General features: G+C 44.9%; 1 protein-coding gene across 8 annotated transcripts in view; it reads left to right on the forward strand.

Annotated features, from left to right (window-relative positions):
* Positions 1–20,597, forward strand: part of si:ch211-272n13.3 (ankyrin repeat domain-containing protein 26) — a 95,406-nt gene that overhangs the window by 42,942 nt on the left and 31,867 nt on the right. For 7 of the 8 annotated variants that reach the window (XM_060914686.1, XM_060914691.1, XM_060914687.1 and 4 more), the window contains 13 exons: positions 2,847–2,911; positions 3,259–4,086; positions 4,904–5,145; positions 5,640–5,825; positions 6,089–6,122; positions 12,068–12,209; positions 12,429–12,642; positions 12,784–12,967; positions 14,462–14,608; positions 17,984–18,370; positions 18,550–19,131; positions 19,235–19,387; positions 19,774–19,949. In XM_060914686.1, coding sequence (XP_060770669.1) covers positions 2,847–2,911; positions 3,259–4,086; positions 4,904–5,145; positions 5,640–5,825; positions 6,089–6,122; positions 12,068–12,209; positions 12,429–12,642; positions 12,784–12,967; positions 14,462–14,608; positions 17,984–18,370; positions 18,550–19,131; positions 19,235–19,387; positions 19,774–19,949 — 3,340 coding nt within the window. The remainder of the gene's footprint in view (positions 1–2,846; positions 2,912–3,258; positions 4,087–4,903; positions 5,146–5,639; positions 5,826–6,088; positions 6,123–12,067; positions 12,210–12,428; positions 12,643–12,783; positions 12,968–14,461; positions 14,609–17,983; positions 18,371–18,549; positions 19,132–19,234; positions 19,388–19,773; positions 19,950–20,597) is intronic. The other variant, XM_060914693.1, reaches the window with a different exon arrangement.

A 20,597-nucleotide genomic window follows, 5' to 3' on the forward strand; every position in this document is an offset into this window, starting at 1 on the left:
GGCTCAACCATCTGACCTCTGTGTAGTAAAGCACATTGCCATGCGCAGACTCCAGTTCAGACAGGAATTGTTGGAACTGCCTGTGTGCCTGTGCCTGTGTCCCTTTGCCCTGATGAAGTTTATGCATGACGCCACAACCTTCATGACAGAATCCCACTTCAACACTTTGCAGCACCGTGCTTGCTGGTGAATTAGGCAGTGGACTTGTAGCGGGGCGATAAGACCCCGTTCTTCCATCTCCCGGTTCACGAGCCCGATCAGACCCCGAGACGCGCCCACCATACTAGGAGCTCCGTCAGTCGTGATGCTAACAAGCTTTGACTAGTCCAGGTTCAAGTCTTCCATGGTTTGGCATACTTTGCCAAAAATATCCTCCCCCGTCGTAGTCCCTTTGAGACTTTGGAGGGCTGCCAGATCCTCGCACATTTCAAAGTTTGCGCTAACTCCACGAATAAAAATTAGCAGCTGCGCTGTGTCCTGCACATCCATGCTCTCATCCAGTGCTAATGAAAAAAAGTCATATTCTTTCGTCTTCTGCTGCAGCTGGGCATATACATTACCCCCAAGTTCTTCAGTGCGTCTTGTGATTGTAGTCGCCAACAGACTCACGGCATTAAAGACATCTTTCTTCTCAGGACACACCTCCTCCGCGACAGCATTCAAACATTTCTTGACAAATTCTCCATCAGTGAAAGGTTTACCGCTGCTAGCTATCAGTTGAGCAACCCGAAAGCTCGCTCGAACAGACGACTGGTTCAGCTGAGCTTGGCGTACAAATGTATTCTGCTGAGCTAACAGTATACTTTTTAGCTTTGAGAGTTTGTCTGCTCGCATTTGGCCTTGCAAGCTATCATACTTGTCTTTGTGACAGGATTCATAGTGTCTGCGCAGATTGTATTCTTTGAATACAGCCACTGTCTCTTGACAGATGAGACAAACAGCCTTTTCTTTGCATTGAACAAAAAAATAATCGTTTGTCCACTGCAGGTTAAATACCCTGCATTCTGAATCTATTTTTCTCTTACCTAATCTTTTCGCCATTATTCCGTGTTATTTGACAGTGGTGTGTCCAGGATTTTTATTTTTGAGGGAGGGGTTTCAGATATGGCACAGACTGCAGAAGGGTGGAATAGAATGTTACGTTTCTATGCATGTACAAGTCCAATCACGCGGCCAGACTGAAAAATAAATCATAATGCATCTCTGGTATTGTTCAGGGGGCCGGGCAAAATGTGGAGGCGGGCCGTATCCGGCCCGCGGGCCATAGTTTGGGGACCACTGGTCTAGACGGTTGCACCAATTGACTTCAGATTTTCAGGGTAGGTGGGCAATGGTCCGTAGATTACATGATTAAAGGGATAGTTCGGGATTTTTGACATGAATCTATATGGTATCCCCGTCAGCAGTGTCGTGCATCCACACTGACTTACCCCCGACAGTGTTCTGTGAGCCTAGATATTGTACAGTGTTGGTCAGTGCACAAGTGGTTCCGGCAGGTTTCCTGGGGTCTGCAAAGTAACACGTTTTTCTTCTCAAAACAGCTCGTGTTCGAATGAGTGATTTAATTAGCATAACAAAACCCTTGTAGTCCAAAAAGTCACACCTTGTAATTGCTTGGGGCTACTTTCTCTCGATAGCGATCAGTGCACGCTGTCACTGTTAACAGTTGTGTGCGAGCTAGCCAACAACTTTCATTAGTTGTTCGACAGTGTTTAGCAGCAGCAAATTGCTTTCCTCCTCAGTATACAAGTGCGCTTCCATGGCAGGGAAAAAGAAACTACCACTGCTGCCTATGTAGTGCCCTATTTATACAAATAGGAGTCATTCAGGATTCAGCCATGTTTTTGCTCCGTGTCATGGCTGAATCCTGAATGACTCCTATTTGTATAAATAGGGCACTACATAGGCAGCAGTGGTAGTTTCTTTTTCCCTGCCATGGAAGCGCACTTGTATACTGAGGAGGAAAGCAATTTGCTGCTGCTAAACACTGTCGAACAACTAATGAAAGTTGTTGGCTAGCTCGCACACAACTGTTAACAGTGACAGCGCGCACTGATCGCTATTGAGAGAAAGTAGCCCCAAGAAATTACAAGGTGTGACTTTTTGGACTACAAGGGTTTTGTTATGCTAATAAATCACTCATTCGAACACGAGCTGTTTTGAGAAGAAAAACGTGTTACTTTGCAGACCCCAGGAAACCTGCCGGAACTACTTGTGCACTGACCAACACTGTACAATATCTAGGCTCACAGAACACTGTCGGGGGTAAGTCAGTGTGGATGCACGACACTGCTGACGGGGATACCATATAGATTCATGTCAAAAATCCCGAACTATCCCTTTAAATTTTGGGGGTAATCGGGTTAAGGTCAAACTCAAGGTCACCGGAAAGATCAACCTTTCAGTGAAAATAACATATTTTCCATTATAACTCAAAAACAGATGCCGATCGACAAATGTTTACTATTATGAGCATATAGGAACTCCCATATGGCCTTTCATTTGGCACCATGATCTTTGACCTTGAGTGACCATGAAAGGTCAAACTCAAGGTCACGGATTTTCAGAGGGCTATAACTTGAAAACGGTTGATGGTAGACAGATATTTACCATTATCAACTTATAGGAAGTGTCATATGGGCTTTCGTTTGGCACCATGACCTTTGACCTTGAATGACTCTGAAATGTCAAACTCAAGGTCATGGATTTTCATAGGACTATAACCTGACAGCTGATGATTGAGAAATATTACCATTATCAACATATAGGTATAAAATAAGTGCTGCCGAGCGAGGTTTGTTTTACCTGGCAACATTTGTTGAATATTATTCCCTCTGTTGCTCCAGTGTCCCCACCAAAAGAAGACAGAGAGAGAGCTTGTAGCTCAGAGGACAATGAACATCCAGAAGAGGTGGGCAGAATTCAATGTATTCTATGACACACACACACACACACACACACACACACACACACACACACACACACACCTTTATTTCATGCACCTGCCTCCCCCTTGGTTGTTTTTATTTAGGTGTCTTGCTGTAGTTTATATTGTTGTTGTTGTTGTTGTTGTTGTTGTTGTTGTTGTTGATAAGCAACCATTTGAGCAGTGTTTGTGGAGTTGAAACTACATTTGATAAGCTTCTCAATTCAAAAGTATTCTGTATCCTGTAAATGTAATTTTGGTTAATGCACAGTTCTTCCCATTGTTTTTTTTCAATGTTAATTGTATTTCTTTGTCCACTCATGCTGTCAAAGGAGAGAGAGACATTAGATGCGCTTGAGAGAGACCTAAATAGTCCATATCAGCTAGCCCCCTCTGAATCCCAGACCACTGAGGTAGAGGAGAAAGAAGAGGATAAAGAAGAGCAAGAGGATAGAGAAAATACATCTTTCCATGAGTCTACCTGGGAGCAACGCTATGAGAAAATCTGGGTGGAAATCGAGAAAAAAGAGACAAAATCCCAATACAAAAGCGTAGCTGCCGAGCTGAAAGAAAGGTTTGGAGAGATAGAGCAGAACGAGCAAAGTGAGACTGCCCAGGACAAAGAGGCAAAGGAAGAGAAAGAAGAAGCAAATAAAGATATAAAGAAAAACACAGAAGTTCCTGTGGGAGCATCTGAAGAAGACTCCAGTGAAGACAAGGAAGAGTTGATAGTGCGACCCACTGCACGGGCTAGGAGTGTTGGACTGCTACCTATTCCTGAACAGAGGGAGTCTGGACAAGAGGAATCCTACTCTGAAGAGCTTCCCAATAATGAGTTTGCCAAACACAAAGCTATCCAGCAACATTCGTCAGAAATTCTGAATGAAACTGCTCAAGAAACAGGAAGCACCTCTTACCAAATGCCTGGCGATAGTGCAGACTCTTTCTCTAATATATGTGAAAATAAAGAGAACTTAAGATTGGCTCACTTGGGTGATCTCGATTCTCCATTTGCTATGACCCAAGAATCTTCACCGGAAGCCGGGATTAGTCCGCTGCATTTGGTTGGGGAGGCAAGGGTCCTTCCCTCTATACCAGATGCAGTCTCTTGCAACTCAGATGAATTGGTTGAGGAGGACCCTCAGAGGTCCATAATTGAGGTAGGGAAATGGACAAGAAGGATTTTGTAGCAGTCGTCTCCAATGTCATTTTTGTCTTTTTGTCACATCCTTTCCTTCACTAATACTGTAACTATGAGCAGGACAGATTTTTAATTAGACCTATTTGTTCCTCTCAAATATTATAGTCTTTACGCCAGGTTGCTGTTGTAGTTTAACTGTTTCAGTATTTTACATGATACATGCATGATGATTGTTTGTTTATTATTAGTGATTATAACCTTAAAGACAATGAAACAGTGAACCTGCAAAATATAATTTGGTGTTTGTGGCCTTTTGCAAAAACCACGATCCATGTGTTGCACATTAAGTATTTACTTGTGCAGCCCTAGTTCCTTCCTACCTATTTATTCAAATAGCAGAGTCTGAACTGCTCATACCTTATTCCCCATCTGGCTCAGGCTGCTTAGCCATTAAAATTTAACAGCTTGAATTTTGCCCAGGTGTCAGGTTATAAAATCGCACACCTTATACTGTCTTTAGGGCATCTTTTCACAATTCAGCTTTTGTGTGTCATTCATAATTTCCTTCAGCTACCTGAAGATCACATCTAATCCTACCCGAGTAGTGTACCGTATATCGTGTGAGTGTGTCTGTGCATTTACATCCCTTGCTGAGCCCTTGTTTGGTTTGAAGTGTTTTCCATTATTAATGCTTCTTTTAAAAATTTTAAAAGAAGACTTCTGTATTGTTGAATGTTGTGTTTTTCTGCTTGTTTCTGTACTTTAAATGTTACACATTTGTACACAAATACTAAATTCTTGTAAACTAAACAAACAGCATACGCTCTTGTTTTTAGGGTGGTGTGGCAGAGGCTGGTGTCATGAGAGGAGAACCTAAATCCAGTGCCTTATGGAAGGCTCGTGGCTCTGGAAAACAAACTGACGTTGACCAAGGAAAAGGCAAGAAAGCGGACACCAACCCTGACCAGCCAAACCCTAAACAGGAAGGGACCTGTGATATTGGATCCCATCAGAAGGATGATGCATTAAAGAAAAGGGATCGTGTTTCACCAAAATGGCCAACAAGAAGCCCAAGGAGGTAAGATTCTATCAGTTGGAAGTTGGGGTTGACATTTAGAAATGTTACTATGAAATGTCAAAGAAATCTGGCTTCCATCCGTTCAGTTTTCTGTGTGGAAAAATTTATGCACGAACATGGCTAGTCAGACACCATTTCCAGTAAACGTGGCAGTTTTTTTAATTAGTAGATTAACCCGAGTTCAGTACAGAGTTAAATAGCATGTACACAAACCTACATACTCATGATCGTAGAAACAGTTTAATTTTATTTCAGTGACAGTTCCTAGTCTGAGTTTCAGGCTGTGTATATATTTAGTCATTCTGCATTTGTTTTGAATTAAATGAGGTGCCTTTAGCAGTAGGCAAAAACGTGTGTCCTGTGGTCTGTGACCTTACTATTACTTCCTCGAAAACACTAATTTATGGTTATTTTAGTATCTTTGAGTGAAAGCTGGGGGTGGGCGGCAAAATCTTTTCACCCTCATGATGAATGATGAGATTTGTAATCCCCAGCACTAACAGGAGGACATCACTACTTGATGATGAGGAGAAGAGAGCTATGGGTAGCCAGGGGAAACTACTACATGTTCCTGCCCCAAAGCAGTCTAGAGATCCCTGCACTGTGAACCACCGTAATGGAGGCCTCCTGTCTGTGTTTGATGATAGTACTTTAAGTGAGGTGTCAGAAGATGAAGGAAGGTACACATGCAGTATGGCTTTCTTTTCACAGGATTTGGACTTTCTGGCTTGCTCATTATGCACTCAAATATCAGATACTACTACTAAAATCTGTTTACCCTGGATGCCACATACATGTGTGGTACAGTATAGATACTGCATTGTACCATTTCTAGATTGCGCAACCCAGGTTGTCCCTGGGTATCAGTGTATTTTTTTTATATTACATAATAGCATATGAAGCTTAAACAAGTTTTGTATTGTCTTTTGTTGATTCTGTGTAGGTCTCCATCCTCATGGCAGAGGCCTGAGAAAAAGGTAGGGTTGTTTATTAAAACACTGTGTTCAAGTTATAATCCCTTTTATAATATCATCATTTGATGACCCCTAAGTTTACTGGCTGGGGGGGGGGACCTCAACAAACAGTTAAAGGAGTCGTATTTAAGTCTTCACATTTATTTTAGAACAATAATTAGAGTAAATTTACAACAGCTCTCTTTTTTAAATCCAAGTTGGATCAAAGCCAGTGATCCTGTGGTGAGTCCTATGCTGAGGGGATGCAGTTTCAGCAGGAGAGCTGGTCGTGTTCTATTTGGGCAGGGGTGGAATCTTGATTTCAAAGATGGGGGGGACAAAGTACAGGCACAAATCCTCGAAAGACCTTAAGTTTTTCAGATACCCCTACCTGAGGCCTATCTACTGTACTCCGGTCTCTCTTGCAAAAGGAATCTTGATCTCAATTAAATTCCCTGATTAACCCTGACTGGTACACATGCCCAGACTGATGCATCTGTACACAACACTATTTCATGTGCTTTGTATCTATATTCAGTATACAACTGCCTCAATTTGTTTGAATGATGTGTGAACTTGTAAGTCCACAGCGAAAACAGAAAAAAAATCACCAATATTTGATGGTATCTTTCTGTTCTATAATGTACGTTTTGTGCCTTCCAACACAAAAATGCAGTAACTCACCATTTTTCGTCGCACAACAGAGTTTCACATCTAAATGACTGCAATTTTCTTCCGCTTCTGACGCCAATCTTTGTGCAGCTCAATTATGCACCCCAAATAAGGGAATTCCCAGAAACTTCAGGCATATTGGTCACAGCTCGGGGAGGGCTTGGATGCCGTCAGTGCTGATGACATCACGGCCAGGCTCATTTGCATGGGTTTTGGCGCGAAAGGTGATGGCGAACATCGGATACAAAGGGATGCCGTCGGGGCACGCGGACAATGGAATGCAGCGGGATCTAGCAGGGCAAAACAAAGGCGCACGGCGGGTGCTAATTGCGAGCGCTCTCCTTTTTTTTTTTTTAACCTCCTTGGTATCTGCAACAAACTATACAAAAATAGTGAAATGAATCCTGTTAATGTTGGTGAGTATATTGTTTGAATAAAGTGTGGCTGAAAATAGCTGAAAATTAGAGTCTGGCTGGGGTCCACATGGACCCCAAATGAAAATCTATTATAGAAATTCTATAAATGCGTGCAACACAATAATCTCTAGTGTGTGGAGTGACAACTACATAATATAGCAGACAAAAAAATTGGTAACATAAAAAATATTACAAAATATGTAGTGCTGGGTTCCGCGCGGACCCCAAGTGTACTGATTAGGGTTAAATAAAGGTTGTATATAAATGAGAGAATATCTTGGAGGAAAGTTCATCCCTCCAATGCGGTTCCACAGGCTTGGCAAGGAGCACCTGAAGATATTCTGGAGACTCATGGTGGCCTCACTACTAAGACACTTCATTTTGATTTTAATTTGTCACCCATCTGTACCACAGCCTCTCATACCTTATTGCTTGATTCTGTAATTTCTAATTTGCTCACCTCTCCACTTTCTACATGCTGTCTCTGCTCCCTGCCTATCACCTGGGGCAGCTGTCCCTGCTCCCTGCCTATCACCTGGGGCAGCTGTCTCTGCTCCCTGCCTGTCACCTGGGGCAGCTGTTCCTGCTGAGTTACAGACACAATAAATTATTTCCAAATAAAAATACTTTCATGAATGAAAGTATTATTATGTAGTGATTTAGAGATTAAAATTGCATATGAACTACAGTTTTAATGGATTTATAATTCTAACTAGAAAGTCGGAGAGCTTATTTCTTCTTTCTATAATTTTTCACTCACCTCTCCACTGCCTGTCACTACTCTGATTTATGTGCTGAGTGAAGAACTACAGGAGTAGACTGACTGTGCTTCTTTGAAATAACACATTTTTTTTAAAAAAAGTCATTTTCTAAGGCTAGCTAACTTGAAGATGTTTACAAAGTGATATCATATTCCAACATGAGCTCACTATGAATATCCGTAACATAACATTAGCTAACTGTAACAGTCCGGTATGGATGGGTGGAGCACAGAAGACGGCAGGACAGAGATCAGGTTGATAAACCGTTATTTTTATTGTCACACTTTTCAGTCTAACTTGGAAACCACAGACAGCCACACACACAACCGGCGTCTGGTTCGGGGAAGAGCCCCTCTGCTCTCGCTCTCCCTCCTTAAATAGGGTGCGGTTGCCCAACTCAGGCCGGGCGGCCGTCTGGCCCGCAGCCGACTCCCCCCCGCCCCCTTGACGGGAGAGGAAGTCCACCACGACCATCTGCGCCCCCGGCCTGTGGACCACCTTAAAATTGAAGGGTTGGAGTGCCAGATACCAACAGGTGATCCGCGCGTTGGCATCTTTCATGTGGTGGAGCCACTGGAGGGGCGCGTGGTCCGAACAGAGGGTGAAAGGGCGCCCCAGCAGGTAGTAACGGAGGGCGAGGACCGCCCACTTGATCGCCAGACACTCCTTCTCGATCTTGCTGTAGCGCCCCTCACGCACTGACAGCTTCCTGCTAATGTACAGGATGGGGCGGTCCTCCCCCTCCACCTCCTGGGACAAAACCGCCCCCAGCCCTCTGTCCGACGCATCGGTCTGCAACACAAAGGGGAGAGAAAAGTCAGGGGAGTGTAAAAGTGGCCCCCCACACAGTGCAGCCTTCACCTCAGAAAAAGCCCGCTGGCATTGCTCCGTCCGCTGGACCAGATCTGGTGCCCCCTTTTTAGTGAGATCAGTCAGCGGGCTGGTGACGTCCGAATAATTAGGTATAAACCTACGGTAATAGCCAGCCAACCCCAGGAACTGTCTCACCCCCTTTTTGGTCTTGGGCCTCGGGCAGGCCGCAATCGCTGCCGTCTTATTAATTTGGGGACGCACCTGCCCGTTGCCCAAGTGGAAGCCCAGGTACCATACTTCCACCCGCCCAATCGCACACTTCTTTGGGTTGGCTGTGAGCCCCGCTCGCCTCAGCGACCTAAGGACGGCCCTCAGATGTTCGAGGTGCCTCTGCCAGTCATTACTATAGATGATATCATCTAGATAGGCAGCCGCATACATGGCGTGAGGGCGGAGGACTCTGTCCATCAGCCGCTGAAACGTCGCGGGCGCCCCAAACAGCCCAAACGGAAGGGTGACGAATTGGTGTAAACCAAACGGTGTGGAAAAGGCCGTTTTTTCTCGGGATAATGGAGTCAAGGGGATCTGCCAATATCCCTTCGTCAAATCCAGCGTCGAATAAAAGCGAGCAGTGCCGAGTCGATCGAGCAACTCATCAATACGAGGCACCGGGTATGCATCGAATTTAGACACCGCGTTGACTTTTCTATAGTCCACACAGAACCGGACCGACCTGTCGGCCTTGGGTACCAAGACCACCGGGCTGCTCCAGTCACTGTGGGACTCCTCGACGATGCCCATTTCGAGCATGGTCTCAAGTTCTTCCCGAACCACCTTTTTTTTGTGTTCGGGTAGTCTGTAAGGGCGGCTACGCACTACTACTCCCGGGGGCGTCTCTGTGTGGTGCTCTATGAGGTTAGTGCGACCGGGCAGGGGCGAGAACACATCCAAAAACTCGGTCTGCAACTGGGCGACCTCCGTGAGTTGGGTCGGGGAGAGGTGGTCTCCACAGGGGACCGGAGAGGTGCATGATGCCAATGCCCCCTTTTGGACCTCCAGCCCCAGCTCCGCCTTCTCTGGAACCACCGACACCAACGCCACGGGGACCTCCTCATTCCAGAGTTTAAGCAGGTTGAGGTGGTAAATTTGTAGTACCCCACCCCTGTCCGTTCGCCTCACCTCATAGTCGACGTCCCCGACTCGCCGTGTGACCTCAAAGAGTGGGTAAGGCGAGGATTAACCGCCGCCTTCACTATAAATTTTTCCCCTCGGAAAAAAATGTGGACCGACACCAAAGGGTAGCTGTGAACGTCCCCATGCACACAACACCTTCACCCCCTGTGCTCCTCCCAATGCCTCGTTTTGAACCAGGCTTTGGTGAATTGAGGTCTGGTTACAACCAGAATCCACCAACGCCTGATATGTATCCCCTTGGATACTCACCGGTATGTGATACGCTCCGGCCCGATCGAGGGCGGCCTCTGGCGCGTCGGGGATCCGAACCACCGCGCCCACTTCCATCGCCGTGCACTGCTGTTGCAAGTGGCCCGGCTCTCCGCAGCACCAGCAAACCGGCCCGGGCTTTCCCTCTGCACCGGTGATCTGGGGCTCACTCACCTGAGGTGGGGGAGAGACAGACACAGAAGGGAGAAACGGGAGGGCACCGCGGGTGCGGCGGGCCGGCTGGGGTGGTGCCAGCCCCCGCCTCCGCGGCGGGGGAATGGGGCGAGGACAGGACACAGGAGGAGGGGGAGAGAGAGAGAGAGAAGAGGAGAGAAGAGACTATGCCATCTGCTGTCCTGCCGCCGGGACAGCCGCCAAATGGTCCTCCGCCAGCTCGACTGCCTGATCCAGCGACGCCGGGCGGTGGCACTGGACCCACTCCGCAGTTCCTGTTGGCAAGCGAGCGATGAACTGTTCCAGCACCACCTGGTCGATGATTCCCTCGGCGTCGCGGTTGTCGGCCCTCAACCACCGCCAGCAGGCGTCCCGGAACTGCTGGCCAAACGCAAACGGCCGGCCGACTTCCTCCAAGCGCAACACGCGGAAGCACTGGCGCTGCTGCTCTGGGGTGCGCCCCACGCGCTGGAGGACGGCCCGGCGAAGGTCCACGTAGGCCAGCCGGCGGTCGGCGGGGAGCTGTAGCGCGGCCAGCTGTGCCTCTCCCGTTAGCAGGGGGAGGAGGCGCGCCGCGCGCTGGTCCATCGGCCACCCCGAGGCTTCGGTGACTTGCTCGAAGAGCGTGATGAACGCCTCGGGGTCATCCTGCGGGCCCATCTTGGTGACGGTGAGGGGAGACGGGCTCGCGGTAGGAGCGCTGGTGGACCCCGCCGATGCGAGGAGGTGCCGGAACGCCTCTCGATCTTCTTGCTGGGCCAGCACCAGGGCCTCGAAGTGTCGCTCTTGTTCCTTTCGGAGGGTGACGAGCGCCTGGTGCTGGATTTGCTGGGCCGTGGCGAGGGCGTGGACCAGGTCGGCGAACGGGGAGGACTCCATGGGGCTGATCGGCTGGTGCTCCACTCCCGGGTTTCGGCACCACTGTAACAGTCCAGTATGGATGGGTGGAGCACAGAAGACGGCAGGACAGAGATCAGGTTGATAAACCGTTATTTTTATTGTCGCACTTTTCAGTCTAACTTAGAAACCACAGACAGCCACACACACAACCGGCGTCTGGTTCGGGGAAGAGCCCCTCTGCTCTCGCTCTCCCTCCTTAAATAGGGCGCGGTCACTGGGAAGACACATACAAACAGGTTAATTGTCGTCAGGTGTAGTGATTTTGCCACTTACCTTCCCTGACTCCGCCCTCCTGTCACAGACCGACCCTTGACCACGCCCCCGCTGCCACACTAACTTAATATAGAGTGTGTCTGAAGACATCACTCTCTTTTTGGAAGAAAAAATGTCGTATGTCCTCCATCTTTTGCCGCTTGGGGGGTTCTGACATTGCTAACTATTGTTTGAATTGAATCATTTGAATTGTTTTTGAGCGCACAAGAGGAGAGCGCAGCTTGAGTGGGGGCTGTTTCTACATGGTCCTAGTGCCTGCACCCCTGTTTTTGAGCAGGCACACTTTCCGCGTGGTCCTAGCGCCTGCACCCCTATTTTTTAATTATTATTATTATTATTCCAGAACTTAAAATGTGTGTGTGTTTGGTGGTGGTGGGGTTTATTTAATGGTGGGGGGAACACTGTCACTGTTGTATTTTTCATTCTTCTTATTCCTCTTCAGTTGATAATGTGCAATGTGTATATGGCTGTACTTTAAACAGAAATTTAAAACTTTGTGAAACTTTTATCTGTGCAGAATGATAGAGATTTGGAAATGGCAGATGACTTTGAAGACCTCACACAGTCGTCCGACACAGCTACTGAGGAGCTGGAGTCTGCTACATCAGGCTACTTTAATGCCTCTCTACTCATCAAGCAGCTGGACACCAGCTCTTTAGGTGAACTGGACTTGTATATTTTCATACATTTCCAGTAAGCACTATATTGAAGACTGCCAATTTGAGCAAAGAAAATATTCTGATTCATTTCTGCAGGCTTCATGTGACTTAATTTGTTTCCTAAGGGTACAGTGATAATGTAGTAAGATACACTTCATGCAGAAAGGCAGGTATTAATGATAGTTGATCCTTCATTTTCTTTTCTACCTGTCTCTATAGATTCAGTGAGTATGGTGAAGTTGCAGAACATGTTCCATGAGTACGAGCACACCATCCAGAAGGAACGCAACAGACACAGTCGACTGGCTGATAAGGTTTCTCAGCTGGAGCAGGAGCGGAATGAGCTCAAACTCCTGTTAGATGAGAGCAGAGAGAGCAAGTCCACCTTGGAGCATCTCCGACTAGAGCTGGAGACAGACCTGAACAACCTCAAGTGAGTTGCACTGGATTTTGTCTGTGCGATTTTTACAATTTTCCTAAATAGCAAGTGTCAGCATGTTTTCATGGTCACTAGAAACACAGTTGATTTATTACCACAAAGACTCTGAGCTCAAAGTTGCACTTTCCACCATAGGTTTCTGTTGAAGCAGGAACAGGAGAAGCACCAGAGTGCTTCTATGCTGTATGATAAGACCCGGGAACAACTGTTTAGGAAAGAAGAGCAGCACCGAGACGAGGCAGAGGAGAGGGAGAAAGTGGAGCTCAAAATGAGGAACCTGGAACTAGAGATTAGGGCCCTGATGAACAACATGAAGCAGGTAAATCTATGACAGTGAGAAAGTTAGACTGAGAGCAAATTTGATATAAATAATAATATAAAATCAGGTACTACCTAATAGCGGAGCTTCTATTCAAATGAAAACAAACATGCAACAGATGATGTACTTTGATGTGTTTCAATTTCAATTTTATCACGAGAAGATAAATTTCTCCAAACTCACATGTATATTATTCTTTTTATTACTATAAATTGGGGGGTACGGTGGTGTAGTGGTTAGCGCTGTCACCTCACAGCAAGAAGGTCCGGGTTCGAGCCCCGTGGCCGGCGAGGGCCTTTCTGTGCGGAGTTTGCATGTTCTCCCCGTGTCCGCGTGGGTTTCCTCCGGGTGCTCCGGTTTCCCCCACAGTCCAAAGACATGCAGGTTAGGTTAACTGGTGACTCTAAATTGACCGTAGGTGTGAATGTGAGTGTGAATGTTTGTCCGTGTCTATGTGTCAGCCCTGTGATGACCTGGCAACTTGTCCAGGGTGTACCCCGCCTTTCGCCCGTAGTCAGCTGGGATAGGCTCCAGCTTGCCTGCGACCCTGTAGAACAGGATAAAGCGGCTAGAGATAATGAGATGAGATTACTATAAACTACAGTGTGCTTTAGGGATTTATAGCAAAATGTTTTGAAAACAAAAGGTCCACGATTCATGAAAACACCGACTGGATTCAGGTCAACTTGTCAGATCCTGAAGGATTTCGCAGTGATTTCAAAATCAACATCACTATTTAGAATTAAATTCCTACAACTCATCATTTCTATTAATTCATTTTTTACACGTTTTCTTTCTCTTTCAGCTTGTCGCTTTTCTTGTGAAAGATTTCTTTGCCTTTCTCTCGCTCTTTCACGTCTTCTTTCCTTTTCTTCCTCTGTCAAAACTCTCTTTCTCTTCCCGGTTTTGACTTCATCTTTCTCTCCTTGGTTAACTTGTTCTGACATCTTTTTAAAGTTTGTATTAAAGTTTGTAAAAATGATTATCATTTTGTTGCGCTGTTTGAGTTGTTCTCGGTGGAAAAACCCGATAAATATGAAAATATCTGTAGACAAAAATAAGTTATGTAGGCGCACTCGCTTCTAGTTCCCACCAAAATCAAACAGCCAATCAGAATCGCGAAGGGCACGGATGGACGGACGTATACGGCTGGGATCCCTGTGTGTCCATGAAAAATCAACTTGATGGGTTACCATATTTTCTTAAGTATGGAGCTCCGCTCGTGCGGGCCTTTGATCTGCGCGAAAGCTCTGCTATAATGATTTGTTTATATAAATCAGTCAAAAACTCCTGAGATTCCTGAGTTAATTATTTATGAGTTATTCAATGTTTGTATATTTCCTAAAAAACTGAAACATTCAATGAGGGGGAAAAAATGCAATAATGTAGGAAATACTTTTCATGGAACTATAGTAATAGTTAAAACCGAATAAGCCGTAATCTATTCAGTTTATTTTTACTTTGTCTAATGAGTACATGTGGTATGCTGCATAGTTGGAGGAAGACAGGAATGAAACCCAGCGTCTTTTGGTTCATGAGCAAAGTGCTCGAGCCTTACAAGAGGACCTTCTGAATAGTCACCTACGCAAGCAGCAGGACATTGAGGAGAAGAACCTCAGGAACCTCACCAAGAGCAATGAGGTAATGGCCAAACTATGTGAATCTGATGCTAATCCGGTAAGAATCATACTGGAGTCATTGTACTGTATTTGTCACTGAGGTCAGTTAAAGCATATACGCAGAGCCATGGCCTCACTTTTGTTTATAAATGCCTTGAGACCTCAAGAATGGCACAGGAATAGTTTTAAGCGTTAACAATAAATCTAATATAGTAATTTTTATGATTAAAGTGATTTATATAGGTAGCGGTCTGAGTGAATGACCTTGACATCCGTAACGTCACAACAGGAAGGTTATCGGTCTCATCGCCATTTCCACTATACTAAAACACAGAGCTGACTGCAACTCCGAGCCTCCATTTTGAGCTAATTTATCGCCATGCCACGTAGATGTGTTGCTGGTGGGTGCAACAACACGACAGAAGGTGGATTTACGTTGCATTCATGGCCAAAGAATGTTCAAACTGCAAAGATTTGGACGCGTTTTGCGAGAAGTTCATGGGCACATTGGGCGCCTACGAAGTGGTCTCTCGTCTGCTCTGCACATTTTATTGAAGACTCGTATGAGACCTCTGATCTGTTGAGGAGTGTTGGCTATAAGCCCGTATTGAAAGAGGGTGCAGTAACAACAATTAAAGGAAAAGAAAACTAAAAGAAAAGGAAAGGATTTATTTATTTATTTTTATAAAGGAAAGTAAGTTCAGTTTCACCAGTTCTCCGGGAGTGTGAGCGGAGGGTTGTTGGTAAAACCCAGGACGGAACGGGACGTGACATATTATCACTCGGGCATTGACCTCCCCACGGTTGTTGCTAAAACCGGTGACGTCCCATCCCGTCCTGAGCTGAGCAGTAATGGCGGAGTACTCAGTATGGAGAAAATGGAGAATGAGTGGACCAGCCATCTGATTTCTCCACTAGATATTGCTGCCATCTCACCCTTACGTGGAAGAAGCGAATTAATGGAAAACTGAACGAACAACTGAAAGTCAGATTGTTTCAAAACATTTGGCCACAAGATCGGCCTTCAAGAAGCGAGAACACAGATGGGTAAGCTCCGACTCTCATTTGGATACAAAACAATTAAAAAAAAACACGTTTACCTGGATTTAGATTAGTACATGTAACTTGTATTGTGTGTTTAAGTTACCGGTATAAGATTATTTAATTTGCTTCAGAATGTGATTGTCTCAGTTTATCTGATTATTTAATTAGTCTTTTACGTTTTATCAGTGAAAATGCATGCATGTACCTGTATGTTGCATAAGTTATGACGCCTATCCTGTTTTAATGAGTCAACCCACAATCAATGAAGTCAAATCAGTCTTAGTTGAGCAAGTTGGTAACGGTATTTCTTACTTTCACCATAAATTTTTATTTATATGACTTTGGTCTATAGCTGTAAAAGGCCTTGGCCTTAAAACTGGTTACCGCTGTGACATCACACACTCAGGCATGGTTAGCTCAGCGGGGCAGTTTGAATGGCAACTTTGCGGTCGATTTTAACTCTCAAAAATATATATATTTTTTATTCCCGTTTATGCAGCATACAAGAGTCAAGGATGGAGATACTATCCACCAGTGGCGGCTCCTGAATTTTTTTTCAGGGGGGGCAATTTTCCCCCGTTATGTCTACACGGACCGTAAATGTCCACAGGACTGAAGTAAATTGACCTACAGTAGGTAGCAAATCAATTGGCCGAACTTGTTTTTGCCTGGTAAATTCAGATATCAATATAGACAATATCTCTTCTCTCCACTAGGTGGCAACACTAAACAAGTTAAAGGTGGCAAACTAAGGTAGCCTAGTAAACTAGACCCACCCGCCTAGCGGCCAAAAATATTTTTGCCTACGAGTGGCAAATATTCACATTTAGTCTGGCTTGCCAGGCTAAAACTAAGGAAGATTCATTGTGAAGCCTTCAAAGCAAAACATTTGGCATCACAATCAATTAATATTACATTACTCATTTATTTTCTCATATTATTCCAGTATTCTATAATAAGTAGACACAAATTCTTAATTATAAACATATTCTAATTTCTTCAATTCTAAAGAATGCAATTAAAGTGGCAGGATATAAATCCAAAACAAGTGTTTATTTAAGTTTTGAAAAAGATGAAGAAAAGCATAACCATCAAACAAACATGTGCAGCTTAATTATGTGGTTTTTTTAATGGAATTGCACCATTTTAACAACAAATAATTCTAAATTAATTCTGCAGTTTTTTCCCCCAAGAATTCCTCCAGAAAGCCATGCCTTAAAAGGAAATTTAAAGTATTACAAGCATGTCAATGAACACAAAAGGCTTTAGTTATTTAGCTATATACACACAAGGTTACACAAGGTTTTGTAGTCAGTGCAACTTGGCTTAACAAGTTGGAAAAAAGGTAAGGTGCTGCTGGCTCCAATGAACACATATACTGTACAATATATAAAAACTGAAAATATGCTTAATTTACACCAAGTCAGAGAGAACTTGAGGCTACTGAAATATTCCAAGCATGGCAATGTTAAACTGCCATTGGTAAAACAAAAACATGGCAATGTTAAACTGCCATTGGTAAAACACACACAAACTTTGCCTAGTAAATTCAAATATCAGATATCACTGTACCGTCTGCTGTGCTACTTCCAGGGTGGAAGAGAACGCAAGGGTAGCAAAAAAGAGCATTGACTACATCACAGCCAGCTAGCCAAGTTTTCCGGTGGTACCAGTTCTTGTTAAAACCTCTTGAGTCAGTCTTCTCCCCATTCGTAGACACTTGCTTGATGTTTAAATTCGGTCTAGGAGGTCCTAGCTGTTTGATTGCCTTTTTCTCCTCATTGGTACGACGACTAAAGGGAACTTCTTTCAGAGACGCTATCGTATTGTTGCACTCAACACTCGCCGCCATCTTCCCGCGCAAGTTGCGTTTTCCAGCCCAAAATTATGTTCAAAACCCGCCAAAATGCACTTAAAACCAATCTGGCAACACTTGCGCAGCGCAACAGGTGTATGACGTAAGCACGCTGCTTGTGCGAGCACATAAAACCCAATAGAAAATGCATTGGGAGCAGGATTTTCGAAAAAAACGTACGTACCATTAGTGTCAATGGGAGATTTTGGGGCAAATCTGAACCTGACAGAAATTGCTCCAAAAGGGCGTGGCTACACCAGGCGCGACCTTAGCCTGATTGGACAATGACATTACTGTTGGTAGTAGGAGTAGATTAAAAAAAAAAATCTCCCTCCCTGTTTGGGAGTGTGTCGCCCAAATCGCCCCTATTAACGAGCCGCCAGTGCTATCCACTCAGAAATTTATTTAAAAATAAAGGTTCTGCGTATCTCCTTTAATGTTGACCCATTTATCACTGTAAGCCTGTATTAACCTAAGGTTGTTGACTGCCTTGGATAGGCCGCATCCCAAATGACTGAAGCCAGTGAGCGTGAGAGGGAGCTGCAGCAGCAGGTCTGCACCTTGCAGGAGGAGCTGAGCTCAGTGCGGGTTGACCTAGAGCATTTTCGTTCCCTCAGCCAGCAGGAGGAGAGCAGACTGGTTGATGAGAGAGATGCACTGCGAGAGAGACTAGAGGATACTCGACGTGACCTAAAGCTAAATGATGAGACTCTAGCCCAGACCGTCTTCCAGTACAACGGGCAGGTGAGCACCCTGAAGTCAGAGTGTGCGCTGCTCAGCACCAAACTGGAGCACGAGAGGCAGGTGCGCCAACAGCTAGAGGCTGAGGCTGAAACCAACAAAACACGGCTGCAAGTAGCACTGCAGGAGACCGAGAGATGTCAGGTGCGTATGTGTGCTGTTTGCGGTTTTAATATAAGGTCTATAAGGTGCATATTTGTACTCCTCTTTGTTACTGCAATTGTCTGGTGCCAATTTTATATACTGCATCCTTGAACAAAGTTCATTCAGTTTAGTTTGTGCTAGTACTGCTCTTTGCTAACTCCCTCTGCTCTTGTTATCAGGCGGCACGTGCAGAGACAGAGCGCACCCTGCAGCGTGAGCGTGAACAGCATGAGCGATCTGAAGAGAAGCGGACATCAGAATCCAGTTCACAGCGTGACATCATCCAGTCACTTTCTCAGAAGCTGAGTGAGGCTGAGGCCCGTGCCAACAGCCTGGAGAATGAGTGGCACAGAGCCACTCTGAGTGTGGCTGAGAAGAGTGCGCTGCTGGAGACAGCAGCTCGCGAACGGGAACAGACCCGTACACGACTTGAGGAGCTGGAGGGGACGCTGCAGAGTGAGCGTGATCGGGCCAGCCGTGCAACTGCGAGACATGATGCCATGCAGGAGAGGCTAGCACAGGCACAGAGCGAGGGTGCCTTGCTCAGGCAGCAGTTGGAGGAGGCACAGAATAGAGGCACAGCCAAGGAGCAAGCTGTTACAGATGCACAGGAGTGCTTCACTCAAGCGCTCAACCAGATGCGCGCCAACAGTGAGGAGATAGTGCAGCTGGTTGAAGAGAGGAGCAAAGAGCTGGCAACCAAAAACGCAGAGCTCCAAGAGCAAAACTACAGACTAGAGCAGGAGAAATCTGATAGAGAGGTGTGCATGATTTAAAATCGGTCCTGTTAGACGTGTTTTTTTTAAATGAACACTTACGGTTATTTTAATAGAGAGTTGTGATGCGCTGTTGTCCCTATGGTAGAGTGCTCTAAGGCAGCTTCAACAGGAGTTGGCTGACTCTCTAAAGAAGCTATCCATGTGTGAGGCGTCTCTGGAGGTGAACACTCGGTACCGCAGCGATCTGGAGGAAGAAAAAGTGCGTACTCAGAAGGACATGGACAGACTCAGGGGAAAGGTATCCAAAGAAGTCCCATTTTCTAATGACATCATACTGCGTGATGATTGTGGCATGATAGTTGTAGCATAAACTGAAGTTCAGTCAAGTTTCAATTTCACTGTTCAGTTACTCAAAGTAGTAACTGAACAGTGAATTTTTTTTTATCTTCTATTACAGTTTTTATTACTTATTGTATTTTTATATAGTATTCATACAGTATTTTTATATAGATTTGATTGGATTTTCTGGATGAAGAGCCAAAATTGTGTTTGGAAAGCCGGAAATAAACCATTATTATTATTATTATTATTATTGTTATTATTATTATTATTATTAACCAGTAATATCAAGTTGGCTGAGCGTTGTGAAGTGAATTTTTTTGTTTTGTTTTGTTTTAACTCTAGCTTCAGGAGAGTGAGGAGCACAACATTCAGGTGGAAAGGCGCATTAATACTTTGATGGGCACTTTGGACGAGAAGGAGCGGGACCTCATCAGCACTAATCAGAAACTCCAGGAGGTGCACACTGCTACAACACATTCAGAACAAACCATTAAACAGCTAGAGGAGGCAGTACAAAGGTATAAGATTTGGAGATGCAATATTTGATGCTTTTTTTAATGTGCTGTGTTGCTAGATTGTTTTTTAATTTTGTGTTATTTGTAATAAGTAAATCGTAAAATCTTTGTGGGTTTTTTATCCCCTGCCACGAAGTGCGCAGGGGGAAATAGGAATGGAGTCCGTCCATCCGTTTCAATCTGGACAAGTTTTCTCAGAAACTACAACCCCGATTCCAAAAAAGATGGGACAAAGTACAAATTGTAAATAAAAACGGAATGCAATGATGTGGGCGTTTCAAAATTCCATATTTTATTCAGAATAGAACATAGATGACATATCAAATGTTTAAACTGAGAAAATGTATCATTTAAAGAGAAAAATTAGGTGATTTTAAATTTCATGACAACAACACATCTCAAAAAAGTTGGGACAAGGCTATGTTTACCACTGTGAGACATCCCCTTTTCTCTTTACAACAGTCTGTAAACGTCTGGGGACTGAGGAGACAAGTTGCTCAAGTTTAGGGATAGGAATGTTAGCCCATTCTTGTCTAATGTAGGATTCCAGTTGCTCAACTGTCTTAGGTCTTTTTTGTCGTATCTTCCATTTTATGATGCACCAAATGTTTTCTATGGGTGAAAGATCTGGACTGCAGGCTGGCCAGTTCA

The sequence above is a fragment of the Neoarius graeffei genome, chromosome 2, assembly GCF_027579695.1.
Source record: "Neoarius graeffei isolate fNeoGra1 chromosome 2, fNeoGra1.pri, whole genome shotgun sequence".
NCBI classification, from domain to species: domain Eukaryota; kingdom Metazoa; phylum Chordata; class Actinopteri; order Siluriformes; family Ariidae; genus Neoarius; species Neoarius graeffei.